This window comes from Rhinichthys klamathensis, unplaced genomic scaffold (assembly GCF_029890125.1).
Source record: "Rhinichthys klamathensis goyatoka isolate OS25496 unplaced genomic scaffold, OSU_Roscu_1.1 h1tg000005l_1, whole genome shotgun sequence".
Taxonomy (NCBI): domain Eukaryota; kingdom Metazoa; phylum Chordata; class Actinopteri; order Cypriniformes; family Leuciscidae; genus Rhinichthys; species Rhinichthys klamathensis.
Window position 1 is genome coordinate 5,078,134 of NW_026606558.1, and position 17,352 is coordinate 5,095,485.

The 17,352-nt window shown below is 36.5% G+C and overlaps 2 protein-coding genes across 2 annotated transcripts; both read left to right on the top strand.

Annotated features, from left to right (window-relative positions):
* Positions 1 to 68: 68 nt before the first annotated feature.
* sec11a (SEC11 homolog A, signal peptidase complex subunit) lies at positions 69 to 4,200 on the top strand. The gene is made up of 6 exons (XM_056255891.1): positions 69 to 258; positions 672 to 781; positions 1,357 to 1,506; positions 3,302 to 3,421; positions 3,575 to 3,632; positions 3,849 to 4,200. The coding sequence occupies exons 1-6, from the start codon at positions 208 to 210 to the stop codon at positions 3,897 to 3,899; spliced, it is 540 nt and encodes a 179-aa protein (XP_056111866.1). The 5' UTR covers positions 69 to 207; the 3' UTR covers positions 3,900 to 4,200.
* A 4,308-nt stretch (positions 4,201 to 8,508) lies between these two features.
* kti12 (KTI12 chromatin associated homolog) lies at positions 8,509 to 15,611 on the top strand. Its single transcript, XM_056255903.1, has 9 exons — positions 8,509 to 8,751; positions 9,286 to 9,337; positions 10,068 to 10,120; positions 10,340 to 10,395; positions 10,470 to 10,549; positions 11,060 to 11,219; positions 11,328 to 11,390; positions 11,553 to 11,621; positions 15,374 to 15,611. Exons 1-9 carry the CDS (start codon positions 8,601 to 8,603, stop codon positions 15,515 to 15,517), a joined length of 828 nt encoding a protein of 275 aa, XP_056111878.1. The 5' UTR covers positions 8,509 to 8,600; the 3' UTR covers positions 15,518 to 15,611.
* Positions 15,612 to 17,352: the final 1,741 nt, after the last annotated feature.

Here is a 17,352-nt window from a genome sequence, read left to right on the forward strand (position 1 = left end):
CTTACAAATAATTGTTTTTTAAAGAATCGACAACCTCGTTCTCTCAACTTGCCACCCCCTCGTTTTTCTTACCGGAAGTAACGCAACCAGAAGAGTCGCCGCGCATCCGCTAACTACAGCAGTGGCGGCGAAACATTTGCACCAAAATCATAATTTTGCCATTGTTTTTGATTGGCTTTTGCCATACATATTTAACTTACAGACAAGATGTTATCATTAGATTTCCTCGACGATGTTCGGCGAATGAATAAGCGTCAGGTGTGTATTTATTTAGCCAGTTAGCTCGGAGCTTCCTCTGCACTGCTTTCTCTTACTACACGTCAGCTTGAATGACAGTGGCTTTAACGGTCTACACGTATTAATGCTATTCATTGCGAGTTGCAAAGATAAAAAAGATGGTTTGATTGAGTTTACATATATTGCTGTTATTAAGCAGATGGAGAGGAGAATATAAACGGAAGTCGGCTTTTTGCAACAGCTGCTATTCTGTTATTCTCTGCTAACTATTTCATTTGAATACTAGTTACTACAATACTTTCACTTTAAGCCACTGGACTAAAAACGTCTGAATTCTGCAACATCTTTGCTAAAAACACATACTCTCACTTTTTTAATCATACTGGGAGACAAAGAAAAAGCTGATGTTGAGCATCATGTATTGTGTTTTTCAGCTTTACTATCAGGTGCTGAATTTTGGAATGATTGTATCTTCAGCCTTGATGATCTGGAAAGGCTTGATGGTTGTAACTGGAAGTGAAAGCCCAATTGTGGTTGTTCTCAGGTAAGGACATCAGTAGGAAGTCGGCTCATCACTCTCATACCAAATGCTTTGACTTTTGTGATGGACAAAATGGTGAGAATTTTTGCAGAATGGTCTGATACCTTTTACATGATACAGTGTTCCTTCCAGGACTTTTTTTCTGGATTGTAATTTCATTTACAGAAACATTAAAGCTCATTTTGTTGAACTGTTGTAACAAGTCACAATCTTAAAGTGAGTTTTCAATATCCTTATGCATTAATCAAAAACAACTGGAAAAGTCATAGAAATGCACTGGCAAAATTGGGTGGAAACCTGTCTTTATGCATGCGTTGTTTTTGATTGCTGTGTGACTTAGGTCAATATTTTTTGTTGAACCTGCATGTTTCGATTTTGAAAATCTGTTTATGAATGTGTGATGTATTTATATTTTAAAATTTCTTAACAGATTTTTGGTGGGTATCAAAATATATAACCTGCTGGGAGATTTTAAAATTGATTGAGTCATATGTTTAAAAATTTGCACAATAAAAATGAGTATGTCTAGGCGGGCAATGAAGTGTTATAAAAGTGTTGATTTTATTATTTTTTTGCAGTGGAAGCATGGAGCCTGCATTTCACAGAGGAGACCTCCTCTTCCTCACAAATCGTGTTGAAGATCCAATCAGAGTGGGAGAGATTGTTGTGTTCAGGATCGAAGGAAGAGAAATTCCCATTGTACACAGAGTCCTAAAAATTCATGAAAAGTGAGTATTCCTATAAGATCACAATAAATGTGGTATAAAGACTGCCTGGCCAAAAAAACAGTCACTGTTTGGATTTAAAATGGCAAATGGTTAAGAGTCTATGATTAGATCATTGTTGCTGTAATCATTATGTTTCTAGCATGTTATATGTTTGGCAACAGTTCTTCTAACCCTAACTGATGGAGTGTGTAGCTTTTCATTTCTTAAACAACCGTGTAGAAAGACACATCATGGCCATGTCAAGATTCATCAGGTTCTGAGTCCAGAGCTTAAATTCATTTAAAGTCTTTGGGATGTGCTGGAGGATACTTTACAGAGTGCTGGATTCTTGCATAGATGCATTGTCAATACAAGATCTTGAGCAAAGATATGATGCACCTTTTTTATTTTTTATTTCAAGCATACAATGAAAAAGTGTACAACATAAGACAATAATCGAAAAGAACACTGATGATCAAACAAATAAAAATTCACCGCTGCTTGAAAAGGAGTGGGATGAAGTTTATCACTTATTGATTCCCACCCCCTCTTTCAAACTCTTAATACATTAGTTTACTTCCTTTAGTATTATCCACTTTTTTCCCAAAACACAAGCACACATATCTTCATACATTTATACAATATTCCATTTATACAATATTCTAGCAACAAAATTTCTAGCTTAACCAACTCATTTTCCGTCATTTTTATAACGTTCAAAAATCATTTCTTTAAATCTTTTCCTGTATTGTTTTATATTTGGATATTCCTTAAGCTTCTCATTTAAGTTGTTCCACAGTTTCACCCCTTGTATGAAAACACAACTTTTCTTCCTACTATGTACCAATGGTAATATGAAATTTAATTTTCCTCTCAATACACACCCTCCTTCTCTCCGAGTAAATAACTTTTGTACATTTTGAGGTAAATCATTACGCTGTGCCCTATATGGAATTTGAACAGTCTGTAAATTCACCAAATCTGTCAATTTTAATAATTTGGACTCCATAAAAAATATATTGGTATGTTCCCTATAACCTGCCCCATGAATGATCTTTAAAGCTCTCTTCTGTAAAATGACAAGTGGCTGAACTGTTGTTATGTAATTGTTTCCCCACATTTCTACACAATAAGTGAAATATGGCAAAACTAATGAACAATAGAGCATAGGTAAAGACTTCTGATTTAAAACGTGCCTTGCTCTACCAATTATTGCTATACACCTCTTGATGGAAATATCACAAGATTTATTTCCAGGTCTAGACTCAGAGGTGCCAATTCATGTGTGAAAATGATTCTTGATCCTCCCTTCCAACCATTCTTTCACAGTTTGAGCCTGAAGAATCTTGACCATGATGTGGCCATGATGTGTCTTCCTACAAGGTTGTTTAAGAAAGGAAAAGCTACACACTCCATCAATTAGGCTTAGAAGAACTTATAACGTGTTAGAAAAATAATGATCTAATCATAGACTCTAGCATATGCCTATTTAGATACAAAGTAACTTTTTTTTTTTTGTCTCTTAAACATAAAGGTTCCAAAACGGGGTTTCCACAGTGGGTTACCCAAATAAACCGTTTTTTTTTTTTAGTCAACAGTTCTTAAAAGATTTTTTTTTTTTTAATTGTAAAGAACATTTTGATAATCTAAAGAATCTTTTGTGCAATGGAAAGGTTCCATTAATGTTAAAGGTTCTTAAGGGAACCATTAATGCTAATAAAGAACCTTTACTTTTAGACTGTGTATACCCTTTTGCGATTTTCTGTACACACTGTTTTTTTTTCCTTCCAATAACACTAATGCCTACTGATTTCAGGGAAAATGGCGATATCAAGTTCTTGACCAAAGGTGACAATAATTCTGTGGATGACCGAGGTCTTTACAAGCAGGGACAGCACTGGTTGGAGAAGAAAGATGTGGTGGGCAGAGCAAGAGGGTAAGATCTTGATGATTAGTACAATATTAATTTACTGTAGTAAAATCCTTACACAAACAAATCTGATCTAGTAATGTAAGTATCAATCTATTCCATGTCCTGCATTGCTTTGCGTATGTTACCACATTCCTGATCACTCTTCCTCCATGGCAGGTTTGTGCCTTACATCGGAATTGTCACAATTTTGATGAATGACTACCCCAAATTTAAGGTATGCCATGTAATATGTAATGAATCAAGTTTAAAGTGCCCCTATTATGGTATTTTAAAGGGTTTCTTTAAACTCTGCACACCTTTTACATTCACAAACAGCTATATCTCACACTAGATGTAAGGTAATATATCCGAAAAACCATAATGGGGGCAATTTAAGTGATAAGTTGTTACATTGCAGTTGTTCTAACACGTCTTCTTTGTTCCTTGACAGTATGCTGTACTCTGTTTGCTCGGGCTGTTTGTTTTAGTACACAGAGAATGAAGACTTTCAAGAGTAATGCTGTCAGGGAACACATCCCTCTTGTGACCAGTTTTTATGGTGTCTTTTTGTGAAAATTCTACACTTACTCTTAGAGACAAAGGTCAAATTATCATTTTCTCTGTTCAATGACAGTGCAAACACAAGTACTGGAAGAATTTGTATTTGTTCATTTTCCATGCATACCAAATTCGGGGTTTGTTTGATCTGACTTTACAGCTGTACTTGTACACCATTATGTCAAGATCTGTCTAACTCTTTCTTAAAGGCTAAATTTTGTATTGAATTAAAATGTTGAGTCAAATTCTCAAGTGTGTTCTTTTTTTTAAATAAATTCATTCGTATTGTTCAATTTCTTATATTCACATGTAAAGTATTGTCATGGTATCATTAGGAGTCACACCTATATAGCCTATATATAGATGTGAATCATAAATATGAAATAAATCTATATTTTCCTATATGTATGCTTAGAATATGTGCATCTTATTCGTGCATTACTTTAGGTCTTTCAAAAGGATAGTTCACCCAAAAATGAAAATTCTTTCACTGATTGCTCACCCTCATGCCATTTCAAACCTGTAAGTCTTTCGTTCATCTTTGAAACAAATGAAGATCTTTTTAACGAAATCTGAGCTTTCTGTCCCTCCATTGACAGCTACGCAACTACCACTTTGACACTTAAAAAAAATTCATAAAGAGATTGTGAAACTAATACTTGTGAATTGAGCGGTTAAGTCCAACATTTCTGAAGAGATTCGATCCCTTATATATGATGAATAAATTGAACTTTTATTCACATATAAACATTCATCAACTCACACATCACTTGTGGTAAATGGAAGCTCAAGCATGTTCGCTTGACGTACGAGAACCAATGAGGTTCATTCTCGTGTTACGCAGCACGTTTGAGCTTCAGGAAGGACCAATGAGGCTCATTCTCGTGTTACGCAGCACGGTTGAGCTTCAGGAAGGACCAATGAGGTTCATTCTCGTGTTACGCAGCACGTTTGAGCTTCAGGAAGGACCAATGAGGCTCATTCTCGTGTTACGCAGCACGGTTGAGCTTCAGGAAGGACCAATGAGGTTCATTCTCGTGTTACGCAGCACGTTTGAGCTTCAGGAAGGACCAATGAGGTTCATTCTCGTGTTACGCAGCACGGTTGAGCTTCAGGAAGGACCAATGTGGTTCATTCTCGTGTTACGCAGCACGTTTGAGCTTCAGGAAGGACCAATGAGGCTCATTCTCGTGTTACGCAGCACGTTTGAGCTTCAGGAAGGACCAATGAGGTTCATTCTCGTGTTACGCAGCACGTTTGAGCTTCAGGAAGGACCAATGAGGCTCATTCTCGTGTTACGCAGCACGTTTGAGCTTCAGGAAGGACCAATGAGGTTCATTCTCGTGTTACGCAGCACGTTTGAGCTTCAGGAAGGACCAATGAGGCTCATTCTTGTGTTACGCAGCACGTTTGAGCTTCAGCGAGAACCAATGAGGTTCATTCTCGTGTTACGCAGCACGTTTGAGCTTCAGGAAGGACCAATGAGGTTCATTCTTGTGTTACGCAGCACGTTTGAGCTTCAGGAAGGACCAATGAGGTTCATTCTTGTGTTACGCAGCACGTTTGAGCTTCAGGAAGGACCAATGAGGTTCATTCTTGTGTTACGCAGCCTATTTGAGCTTCAGGAAGAACCAATGAGGTTCATTCTCGTGTTACGCAGCACGTTTGAGCTTCAGCGAGAACCAATGAGGTTCATTCTCGTGTTACGCAGCACGTTTGAGCTTCAGCGAGAGGTTTGTTCTCCAGTGTCCAGCAGGTTCGGTTGAGCTTCTGTTTATGTTCGCTGATCAATGTTTATATGTGAATAAAAGCCTAAATTCAATCTGTTCATCATATAAAGCGATCGAGTCTCTTCAGAAAATTTGGACTAAACCACTCAATTATTATAGATTAGTTTTACGATCTCTTTATGAACTTTTTGAAGAGTTAAAGTGTCAATTGCCTAGCTGTCAACGGAAGAACAGAAAGCAACGATTTCATTAAAAAGATCTTTATTTGTGTTTTGAAGATGAACGAAAGTCTTACGGGTTTGCAACAACATGAGTGTTGTTCCAAACCCAAATAATAAATGACAGAGTTTTCATTTTTGGGTGAACTATCCTTTTAAATTCTCATGTAAAGTATTGTTATTGTATGATTTTATTAGGAGACACCTATAGCCTTTAAGATGTGAATCATCATAAAATTGTGAAAATTAAATATTAAAAAAGTGAATATTTTACCTCTATGTATATGCTTAGAAAATATGCATCTAAATTCGTGCATTAGGCCTTTAGATCTTTTAACTCGGCTAGGCATTTATTACGATTCACGTAAACCAGACTTTAAAGCAAATTAATCCATTTATAAATCTTGATAAGTCATAGTAGTTCCTCGTGTTTATTACATAGTCACACATGCGACTCATAACTATTGAAATGATTTAAGAATTCCCAACGCCTCAAAACGTTTTACCGTTCTGTTAATTCAATTAACTTGCATGCGCACAGCCTACGCACGTCACATATTGTTTCCTATCCCCATTCAAACATTCGCTGTCGTTATGTGCGTTCAGTGACTAAAACTATGACCTCAGAGCCGTTTGCCATCCCGTCCCATATAAATACCGCCTGCAGAAGAACAACAACCAAGAGAACCAGGTGAATCTCAACCGAGGAATCCACCCACAGTTACTTGAGAAGATGGCTTTGAGAACTGAAGATGGACATTGCAAATATACCCTATTATTTGCTTTCATTATGCTTTTTAACATATCCTTAAGCACATCTGTGAGTTTCGATTTAACGGAGCGGCGAAATAAAGTTTCGAAAATAAAAGTGCATCCACGTGGGAATCTCTGGGCGACAGGTATTTTGTTCATCGTTTATTGCTATAGCCGTCATGCAGTTAAAAACGACTTCCCAGCATCATTTTATGTCTTCTTCCAGGTCATTTCATGGGCAAGAAGAGTATTTCAAACAGCCAGCTGCAGGACTCTCCGTTCTCCTCGAAGCTCCTCAGGAATACTGTGGGAGAATCAGGGAGTTCCGAGGATTTGAGGGAGATGATCACTCAGGAGCTGCTGAAAGTTGCTCAGCTTGAACATCCAAAAGGGACACGAGATGTTTATAACCAGGTGATCAGAGCTATTTACAGAATTGGACAACAAAATGTACAGGATTAAACAAAAAATGTAGATATATTGTTGCTTTGTGATTAGCCTTATTTTATTTATTCATTTTGTCAAGATACAGACTTCATTGTAAAGCTTTTGAAAAGCTATACGTTGGAAATAAATAACCTATGACTGCCATATAATTGTAATAAAATGTTAATTTGACAAACTGTACGATATGGGAGTCTGCTTTTAATGTTTGTCATACAGGCTTATTAATAAAACTAAGATGTATTTTGACAGCAGAAAGTGTACTAGCATACTAAATATTCAATAATTCAACTGCTGTAAATATGTCTGGATATCTGAAAGAATAAAATCAGTGGATGAATGAGTGAATGGATGAATGGACGTACAAAATATTTTTAAAAATAAATATGAAACTGCAAATCTGTCTAATTTTTACTTATCTCGGCAATGGGGTTACAGAAGTAATCTAGATGATCATTTTACCTATTGCTCTTAAATAATTTATTTCTCAAATGAACAACTAAGCAGACATTTCATAGAAATAAAACCGGAGTGAAAGGGTCATACTCTAATTATGGTACAAAGCAGCTTATCGTTCCCATGGGTTTCCCTGTGCGCAGGGAGTTGGAGCCTTTGTAAACAGATGTAAATGCTTTTTGTAATTTTTCAAATTTTGAAGAATCCTTTAAAATTGTCTTCGGATAGTAATGTGAGGTCAGGTACATTTGGGAAATGTTTGAGCGCCAATAAAATATATCTGCGCAAAAGCCATTTAAATGTCAGAATGATATAGCCTACTCTAAACAGCAACATCACCGTGAACAAAGAAATATTTTATATATTTGTTTTATTTTTACAATTTATAACATGGAAATAAATCTATTATTGCATTACATTATTACTATTATTTACATTTTTTTAATATAAAATTATTTATTATTATTATTATTTATGCATAGGACTATTTATATGCATTAGTGTGAATGTTGGATTTATATAATATAGGCTAAATATAAGCTTAAACTTGCATGTACCGTTTTAATGAAGGGAAAATATCCATCAAAATAGTTTCTAAAGTGATTCATTTTAGCTGTAGATAAAATGGGCACACAAATAAATAGTCTTTTTCTTTAATTAGGAAGGTTATTTTTTCAAACCTAATTTTATCTGAAAGAGACCATCAGTGTGCAATTCATTATAATTTATTAGATTATCAAAATTACCATGTCGGAGTGCATTTATCTTTTGTTTCCCATCTAGCCTTTGCAAAATGATTTACCCACCTTTGGAAAATCAGTTTAAGCACATGTCAAGAATTATGACTTCTTTAAAACAGTGATTAAACGTGGACACAACCTCATCTGGAATATTTTACCTTTTGGCCACTGACCTATAGAGGGCAGCAATGCACTAACTGTACCCGGCCGCTACATGAGCGCGAGCCGCGAGGAAGAGCTTCTCATATGTTTTGCTGTAGAAAAGCATGAATATCCTCCCGTCAACTAGACTTTTTGCAATAAAATGCCTTTAATAGTGATGTGTGGATACCCGTGCAGTGGTAAAACCCGACGAGCCCATGAACTGCGAGAATACTTCACCCAAAATACAGAAAGACAGGTTCATATAGTCGGAGATGAAGTTCAAGGGATTGACAGGAGCTCTGTATATGCAGGTGAGAAGCTTAAAAGTTCATGATTCATTTAACAATCATGTCTTGCTCATAGACTGTAAAAGAAATAGGGTCTTGCCATTTGCTATGTTAGGACAATCCTGAAGCCAAAGGTCTATCTAACTGAGAAAACAAAACACTTAAACCAGTTTAAAATGGTTTGCTGGTCTTATAATAAGCAGTGTTGGGTAAGTTACTCTAAAAGGTAATTAGCTATAATTTATTATTCAACAGTATAATTTGATTACTGTACTATTAACTCTCTCTAAAAAGTAGTTTATTGGATTACTAATTACTTTCTGAATCCCATATATCAACCTCGACCAGTTAAACAATGACCACAACTGCACTTTTGATTCTTTAATAATATGCAATTGCATATATTATTTTTTTAACTGACCAAAGTGTGTAAAGGGAGGTTACATTGAAAAGAAAATATGTTTTAGCATTACATTTTGAATTAAATTACAGGAAAAAATTGAAACTTGCTTATAAGGTTTTGTCAAACTTTTATATTTGCTATTTCTTTGCCTACAGACTCACAGAAAGAGAAGAATTTGAGAGGATCACTGAGAGCTGAAGTGGAGAGGTGATCCATTCATGTCTAATATAATATCTCTGTTAAAGAGATTCAAACATAACATTGATCAATGGCAAACATGGATGTTCAAAAGGAGAAACATTTAGATGATCTAATTGAATCCATTTACCAAATTCTCATAATTGTAATGTCTATAAATTCATGTTGTTTTTTTGGAAAATATTTGTAAAATTGTCTACAAAAAAAGAAATGGATTAAACATATTTTTCAAGATAAAAGTATTTATTCAAACGTCATTAAAGTTTTGAGTCACGAATACCAAAAAGTTCTAGGGTCAGAAAGAGTGCCTTTATTTTTCTTTTTTTCTTTCTTTTTTTTATCGATTTGAAGAGATTTTGATCCTTTTTTGTTATGCAAAAAGAAATCATTCATGTTCAAATGAATGTGAAAATTTGAAACGGGTCCTAAATGTAGGTTTGGGAGTAGCCTAATAATTCAGTCCTGTCAATCATAGTCAAATCTGTGTATGAGCAGCAATCACAAACTTGTCATATGCAAATACAGTTTGTCCTCTAGTGGGAATGATCACGTGCTACAGAAAAATCCAGATAAAACGTTAAATGTTGTTAGCTGTTGCGGCTCGCTGGGAGGAATTTTACACCATTAATTAGATTTATTAAATAAATGATATACTTATATTTATTTATTATACACTTGCATTATCAGACTACTGTGACTTTGATTTAAATGATTTCTCTGTGCTTCTCTTTGTAAACAGGAAAGTCAATAGAGACGACATTGTGATTCTTGATTCCTTGAATTATATTAAAGGTAAATCAATGTTTGTTCTGTTTAATGAATACATCTGCAACTTTGCTATTCATATAATGTTAGGTGTTTAAATGTACCTTTAGAAGTATTTGATCCTGTACAAGAGTAAAAAGTGTTATATTAAGTGACATACAAACTCTCAACAGCTGGTGTTGCATGTGACACTCTTATGATTTCAGTCTGGCATATGATTGAGGATTAATTGTGTTTTAATTCCAGGCTACAGATATGAGCTGTTCTGTCTAATCAAACATACACAAACACCCCATTGCTTGGTATGTAAGCACTTATAACTTATATATTATCTATATTTGTGAATGCTGTGCATATAATGCTATAACCCCTGCAGATGTACTGTTTGACGTCAGCTGACGTGAGCTCAGAATGGAATAAAGGCAGAGAGGCTGATTCTCAGTACACACAGGAAATGTAAGCATTTGTTGCGTCTCAGTTTGGGTCTATTAATTATGTTTCTGTCATAAGATATACACTACCGTTCAAACGTTTAGGGTCAGTGAGTCCATATTAACTGATTTTAATAGATCAAAAGTTACAGTAAGGACATTTATAATGTTACCAAAGTTTTCCATTTCAAATAAATGCTGTTCATTTGAACTTTCTATTCATCAAAGAATCCTGAAAAATCAGTTTGCACAAAAACTCTTTTCAACATTGAGAATAATAAGAAAAAAAGCGGAAAATTCAGCTTTGCATTTAAATTACATCTGAAAAGTTGTAATAATATTTAACAGTATTTCTTTTGTTTTACTGTATTTTCCATCAAATAAATGCAGCCTTGTTGAGCATTTTAAAAACATTTTAAAAAATCTTACCGACCCCAAACTTTTGAATTGTAGTTGATGATGTTCTAAAATAAAGATGCTAAATATATTATCTTCATCATTACCAATCTTTTCCATTTTTTTTTTTTAACAACAGTCTTGATGGACTAATACAGCGTTTTGAAGCCCCTGATTCAAGGAATAGATGGGATAGTCCACTCTTTACTATTCAGCAAGAAGACTCTCTTCCATTTGAAGCCATCTGCGATGCGCTGTTTAAAAGAAAAGCACCAGCACCTAATCAGTCCACACAGAGCGTAAGAGCACTAATAATGCATTATGCATGAGTACGTAGCAACATTATGTACTATTGATGGCCCATGAATGGACATTAGAACCTGTTTCCATTTCTGTTTTTTGTACAGCAACCGCTCTCATCCACCAACTTTCTGTATGAGTTGGACAAAGTTACTCAAGACGCCTTAATGGTACGGTTTTCATCTCCTTCAGGTGTTCTGTTATAAAAATAGAAAGCTTTCAGAGTCATTCTTTCTGTTTCATTGCCTACAGGTGAGCGTTTATAGATTGCTTTGGCATTGCAAGTCAGTATCAATAGAATGTGTCGTCATACGGGTTGTTTTTTGTCCCAGGCTGTTCTTGAGTCACAGAAGACCAGCGTCCCTGGAGACCTCATTTCCATTCCTGGAGCTACGGAAAAGATATCCTTTATTCTTGCGTGTTTAGCATTTCTCTATCTTTGAATTTCTTTCTATTAGGTGTATCATATGTACCGGCAAGACCGGTACCAGTAAGTACTTTAAAAAAAACAACAACAAAAAAAAACATATCTAAACAAGTACCGAGTACTGTGTATATTCGGTACACACTAATAGATGCTGCTTTCCAACACTCTCCTTCGTTTTTTGTTTGATTGCTCTCTGAGCATCGAAGGTTTCTATTTACAGCTTGTTTTACAAGCGTTGGTTTGGCATTGTAGCCAATCACAATCATATCTGTTGAGTGTGTGAACGCAAAGGCCTATCAGAGGTGCTAGTCAGTCATTTAGGCCCAATCCCAATTCTACCCCTTTCCCCTTCGTCTAACCCTAACCCTTCGCCTTCCCCTTGACCCTTGAAACAGAGTGGCAAGGCGTAGGGGTGAAAATATTCCCCTAAGAAATGGGACACCACTACTACACGACATTATACGTCGTCGCTAGCGCCTACGTCACAGGAGATGCGCTGATGTTTTTCACAAACTTCCAAGATGCCGTCGACAGCTGCAGTCATCTCAGTTGCGTGGGTTACAGCTATTTTTTTGCATTTGTCTTGTGATGTTCGCAGAAAACAACAGAGACGACGATATCTATCGTCGAAATTAAGTGCACATATCTAACAGAAGTCAGACGTGAGGAAACGTTGCTATGTTGTCAGCGCGAAAACGAATGATCCTCTGGGTTTCCTCATGTGTCCCTGTTTGATAAAGACCATAAAAGACTGGTTGATCTGATCATGTAGCAAAAAGCACGAAACTGAAAGCACTGTTCGTTTACATCGTGTTCCACATATAACCACAAGAAAACAATGCGTTCATAGCAGATGTACTGTAAAATATATGCCAGTTCCCTTCCGCAATTACATTCACCAGTTATCAGACATGAAAATGTCTGCGGGACTGTCGTTAGCAAACTTCAGCGATTTTTTTTTTTTTTTTTTCCCAAACGTTTCTTTGAAGAAACTGACCGTAAATAAGAACACAAGATTGAATGTAACAAAGCAAATCATTATTTGTCGTTAAAATACTTATTGCAGTGACACTTCTCATACCCCTTCGTTTGAAGTGTGGTCCCGAAAAATCTTTGTTTTGAAGGGCTATCTGGCCCTTCCCCTCACCCCTACCCTTCCAACCAAAAGAGAATTGAGACAGCCCTACCCCTTCACGTGCACGCTCAAAACAGAGGGGAAGGGGTAAGTGAAGGGGTAAGGGGTAGAATTGGGATTGGCCCTTAGTCTGATTCCACTTAAAGGGGTCATATAATGGTACATGCACTTTTTCAAGTTGATTGTACTGAAATGTGTGTTGGCAGTGCCTGTACACAAACATCATATAATGATAAAAATCCATCCAGTGGTTTTGTTTTAATCTCCTTATATGTTTTCCCCTGCCTCAAATCGAGCCGTTCGTTTTTGTGACGTCAATAAAACGGACGCCCCACCCACGATTGCTGATTGACGGGAGCGTTTCAACACAGACCCGCCCTCGCACATGAGGTAGCTGTCAATCATAGTCTGCGCGGCGCGGTCATTGTTGATATGCTGGAGCACTGTCTATGAGCAGAATGGCGTCTAAGCGATTGTGGTGTTCTGTTCTTGGGTGTAATAACGAACACAGTCATTTTAATGTTCCTGAATCCGAACCGCTGAAGACGCAGTGGCTGAGTTTTGTTTTCGAAGGGAATATTCCCCACGATCAACATCAATGCTCTCATGTTTGCGCGAATCATTTCACACACCAGACTGCTTTATAAACGAGGGTCAGTATAAAGCTGGATTTGCTAAGAAGCTTTGCTAAAAAGGATCGGTACCAGATATTCGTGTTCCTGCTGAACCTCCAGAAGAACGGAAGTGAGTGAAACGTTTTATTAAACTTTATATTAATATATTAATCTTTGCAAATCGCTAGCTGCACGCTTCACAATGAATGAGTCTAAGGTTTACACTCAGTCAGGGTACATTACGGCATGTTTTCTATGTATGACGTTCTCAATATAATTCATAATTCCACGTTTATACTGAACAACGCTATGGTTATTGTGTTATTGTGTTACAAACGGTGTATGCTCAGAACAGAGGGGCGGAGTCAGCAAAGCTCATGATCATTTAAAGGCATATGCACTGAAACGGCGTGCTGAAAACAGAGCTGTTTTTGACCAGGTAAAATAAGTGTTTTCTTACAATACTAATGAGAATTTTTAATTAAAGTATATTACAAACTTTTAATTTAGACCCTAAAGAATCATATTAGCTTGTACAAAAATGGCATTATATGACCCCTTTAAAGAGATACTCCACCCAAAAATGACAATTCTGTCATCATTTACTCACCCTCAAGTTGTTGCAAACCTGTATGAGTTTCTTTCTAATGCTGAACACAAAGGAAGATATTTTGAAGAACGATTGGAACCAAACATTATTTTTTTTCTACTATGTAAGTCTATGGTGCCCCACAACTGTTTGGTTCCAATCGTTCTTCAAAATCTCTTCCTTTGTGTTCAGCATTAAAAAGAAACTCATACAGGCTTGCAACAACTTGAGGGTGAGTAAATGATGACTGGGGGGAGTATCCCTTTAAAGGCATGTATTGTGTACTTAAACCTTTCAGTTCCCTTGCAACTTTGAAACTTTTGAAACCCAGAGAAACTTTGCATTTACTTGCAAAATGTTTCGCGTTCGAATGCAAAGTTTCTCGGGGAAACGCAAAACATTTGGTGTGCAAACGCAGTTTCTCAGGGGGAAACGCAAACATTTTGTGAGTGAACGCAAAGTTTCCCGGGGGAACGCATTTTGCGAGTGAACGCAATGTTTCTCAGGGGTGAACACAAAACATTGTGTGAGCAAACTCAAAATTTCTCATTGACTACTTTTTTCGTATTTTTTCCACCACTATGTCCCTTTAGGGGCTCTGTAGCTTTGGCTCTGATTTTTTTGGGGGGAAATGTAATATTGTTGTCTTGCTTTGCTGAGCCACCCATCATAGCTATTTGATGTTTCTCGCTGTGACAACACAGAAATGTCCCACCATAAACGGTCAAAGCATTAGAAACGATTACAACATGAAACCAAGATCAAGCCTGGAATTTCCGACTTATGCTCGATTGAATCTTGCTGACAGAATGTTGATCCGTTTAATGCTAACTGAAGATGTGTTGTAGTAATAAACAGGACCTATGTGCATGTGATGAATACACAAACATCAAAGAATGTCATCAGTTCGGTGGCTGTCCATAACAGCTTTAGCGTTTAGACACGTAGAGAGACGGACCAGTGCAGGCTGCCCTTTGAAATAATACAGAATTCAAATGGGATTCATTAGAAGTTCATTTATACTCGTTCTTTGTTGTCTCGCAACAAAGTCCACTGGTTACCCTTAGTCCTGTTTTCAATCACATCCACTGTTGAGGCAAAGTCACATGAGTTTTGTTGAGCATTGAGGGATTTTTTTTTTTTTAGGATTCTTTGATAAATAGAAAGCATTTATTTGAAATAGAAATATATTGTCAGTTTGGATCAATTTAATGCATCCTTGCTGAATAAATGTACATTCTTTCCAAAACAATAGCAATGCAGTATTATTAATGCGTTCCTTCTCATCGATATGAAACTTTTTTTTTTCTTCTTCTTTTTTTTTTTTCTTTTTTTTGCCAATGCAATGTACTTTATTAACAGCCCAGTTTTCTTAACTTGTTCAATACATCGAACTCACGAGAAGTCTTAACATGGTGGAGCTGAGGAAACTCAGACGCCAGTTCATCAGTTACACCAAGATGCATCCAACAGAGAACATTGGACAGATTGCCAATATGTTTGTGCAGTATCTTAATAAGAGCATGCACTAACCGGTGTTTTTTAAATTGTAATTCTTAAGGTCATATTTATTGTTTTCAAGTTTCATTTTACGAATGTTTTGAGTGCAATAAATGTTCAACTCTTCCAATGTTGTTCTATATTCATTGGTGTGTTAATACAAATCATTAAAGAGTAGAGTCCTGGTCAAAATAAACTAGACAGTTTCAGGGTTATTATGTTGCCAAGAAAAAATATTCTGAATATTAATTTTAAAGTTGCGTAGTGAGAAAATTGGAGGAAATATCACAAGTCGGATTTGAAACAACCCAACAACCCAATATATCACCTATCCGGTTCACTGCAGTGTTTTTTGTCTTTCTTTTTAGAGATTGTTCCTTTTTCTCTTCAGTAACAGGGAACATGCTGGGAAACGTTCAGTTTGGATGTTTGTCTTCAGTGGTTCACCGACCTTGAAATGAGCGTAATGTTTGATTGAAGTCACCAATGCGTACATACAGATGTTTCCAGGCTTCAGACGTGGGCAGGCTAATGAAATGAACCATAAAACTCATTGAGACGCTGACTGTTAGTGTTTTTCATACAAGTCTCTTCTGTTTATGCCTCTGGGCAAATGCAAGTGTTTGGAGAACCATATTGACTCTCGTGTTAGGGATTCACTGGGGAAAACATGCCAGCTGTTTGTGTACAATTATAATCTGGTATAATATGATTTGAAGAAAACATGCACTCCAATAACTTCTGTCATGACCCCTCAGACTCTTTTGCATGGTGAAAATAGCAACATGTTGGTTATATTTTTGTCAGTCTTTTTTTCATGTTTTATGTTTGTATAGTCCAGTATTTTTTGTCACTGTAAGTCCACATTAACATTCACAATTTGGTTTAGTTATTTGTTTAAAAAAAAAGTCACTCCTTAAAGCTGTGTGGATGATTCTTATGTGTTCTAAATTGCAATTATATATTCATAGCAAGCTGTTCTTTACTGTACAGGAATATTAGTTGTAGGACATGAAGTGCAATTGGCTTTATGCCACAGCTTCACTACTTCCTGAACTTCAGCCAGCCCTTTGTTTCCTGTCTGTCATTATTGGACAAACTGATTAATCCAGGTGTGCCTGGCCTCAGTAACAATAATCAGGCACACCTGGATTAATCAGTTTGTCCAATAATGACAGACAGGAAACAAAGGGCTGGCTGAAGTTCAGGAAGTAGTGAAGCTGTGCATAAAGCCTATTGGTCACCACCTCAAAGAGCATGCACAGAGAAGTCCAAATTAAACATAATCTAATGACTCGTAAATGTAAGTACACATTGATGGCCTAAGACACGAAACGAGCGGTTTGTGTGAGAAAACGAACAGTATTTATATGTTTTTTACGTCTTGTAACCACAGCCACGTCCAAGTGATCTGAGGGCGCGGGCGCTTCGGTCTGCTCAAGTGCCGGAAAGCGCCGGAAGTGATTTGGACTTCTCTGTACATGCTCTTTGAGGTGGTGACCATAGACCTGCATTATATGACTGACAGACAAGAACGGTTTGACCTAAAAATATCAAAATTGAAACTACTGCGCAAACAAAGACACCTACATCTTGGATGCCCTTAAGGTAAGCTAAAACATACCAAAAATTAATTTCAAAGTGAACTATCCCTTTAAGCTACTTGTGGCGATGATAATTGCATTATTTCTTATTACTTGCAAGTATTATTATTACTTGCATTATATGCCAAGAATCCAAGAAAGATAAGAAGAAGTTTTATTTATATAGTGGCTTTCTGTAGCTCAAGGTCGCTTTACATTATACATTACAATACATTTACACACCCGCACACACAATACAGTCACATAGGATACATAGGCCTATA